General features: G+C 46.9%; 1 protein-coding gene across 1 annotated transcript in view; it reads right to left on the minus strand.

Moving 5' to 3' along the window:
* Positions 1 to 176, minus strand: part of APOO (apolipoprotein O) — a 34,701-nt gene extending 34,525 nt beyond the window's left edge. The window contains exon 1 of the mRNA XM_026856574.1: positions 115 to 176. Within this exon, the coding sequence (XP_026712375.1) occupies positions 115 to 123 (9 nt within the window). The 5' untranslated portion in view covers positions 124 to 176. The remainder of the gene's footprint in view (positions 1 to 114) is intronic.
* Between the last annotated feature and the right edge of the window lie 1,629 nt (positions 177 to 1,805).

Here is a 1,805-nt window from a genome sequence, read left to right on the forward strand (position 1 = left end):
GCCCCCGCCCTGTCGGAGGCAGGTGGCGGGGGGAGCCCTGTCAGCGGAGCGGGGCTGACGGAGGGACGGGCGGGGAACAGCGACGGCCACAAGCGGGGCCAACGGCTTCCTCACCTTGAACATGGCTCTGCCGAGCGGGCGGTACACACCGGCCGCGTCGCCGCGCTGTGACGTCAAAAAAAATGGCCGGTAGGGGAGGTGGCAAGGCTGGCAGCACGACCCCAGAGGCCGGCTCAGGCTCCGCCCACCGGCGGCGCGGTAACCTGGCAACGCCGAGGGGGCGTGGCTTCCTCATCACTCGTGTGGCCCCGCCCACCAACCTCCGCCTGCCGGCAGCGGCCGCGATAGCGGCAGCGGTGGAGAAGAATGAAGGGAGGAAAAAAAAGGGGGGAAAAGGAGACTGTGTACGGCCACATTCAGGGAAAGGAGGCGCCATGGCTTGTGCAGACTAGGCGAGGACATGGTTTCTATCCATTGTTAATATTAAAAGCAATGCAAGCATGTATTCATAAAGGGGAGTGCATGAGGCACAGTTTTAATTGTTGTTTAAATCTGGACTTTGAACTTGGATCTTATTTTGAGTAAGTGCTTACTGTGCACTGGAAGAAGCTTAGTAATGGAAAATATTCCAAATTTCAGTTTCTACAATGCAGAAACATCTCTTTAGAACTTACGTATTAAAAAGAACAAAGTGCCAGCGCGCCAAAAGCACATACACACTGTTCTTTAGACTTGCAAGCCCGGCTTAGTGTGTTACCTTGTGGCCTTTATAAAGTTTATTCAGAGACATCTCAGTGCCAGTAGAATCTGTTCCTCTGTTGCGGCTCACTCTGTCAGGAGTTGGAGTGAAGGGGCGATGCAAGCTGCCTGACTTCTGAAACCTCATAGGAGCCCCTGCTGCCTGGGCAGGGATGGGGTGTAGGCTCTGCCACAGGGTTCACAGCAGCGCCTTTCTGCTTTGAAGCACACTCTGTCATCTCCTCCTCCTCCCCGCCGTGGGGAAAACAGCCTATGCGCCTCATTTAGATATATAGGAACACCAACAAAATGTGGCTCCTCTCTTTATCAGGTTCGCCAAAATATTATAGTAATTTAAAACTATTGATTTTAGAGTATGAAGAATAGCACCCTATTAAGTCCTGGAAAATGTTATAAAAAAGAATTTTTACATACAAAGTAAAGCACCTGAAGAACACAGTAGCAAATAGTTCATCAGGAAGGGTATTGTGGAAAGACAGATGAGGTATGCACCCTCTTACAATCTTAAATTTTTCTGATTATAATTTTTATTATTCCCTCTTTAAGAGAATCCCTAGATTTCTTTATTGTAGTCACTTTACAGACCTGATAGAATCAGCTATACCAGGAACAAGTATTTTCCAGACTAATGGGGGTGTTTAGCCATCGCATTGCAGAATTGGGTGATGCTTCTCAATGAGCTGTTTGTAAAATCAGCAGACAGTCCTTCTCATTTGTTGGCACATTGGATTATTGTCAGAAGCAATTTGAGGTGAGATGAAAAGACTTCAGGTTTGTGGTTTGTGTCTTTTTTTTAAAAGCTTATTGTGTTTTTCTGCTGTATTTCACAGGCAGCTGCTGGGGTTTGCAAGTTAATGGGGTATCAGAAATACTATGAACAAATGGTAGAAGATGAGCTTCAGTACCCAAACCACGGGATAACAGATTACAATGATATTTTATTACATATTTTGTTATGAAGTTTCCCTCTTTAGCAAGGAAGAGTTATTCCTAACATGTACATGAATGACCGTTGGGTGAAGAATGCTAATGGACCTCTTTCTCCA

This window comes from Athene cunicularia (genome assembly GCF_003259725.1).
Source record: "Athene cunicularia isolate RWA chromosome 1 unlocalized genomic scaffold, athCun1 chr1_part1, whole genome shotgun sequence".
In the NCBI taxonomy this organism is placed as follows: domain Eukaryota; kingdom Metazoa; phylum Chordata; class Aves; order Strigiformes; family Strigidae; genus Athene; species Athene cunicularia.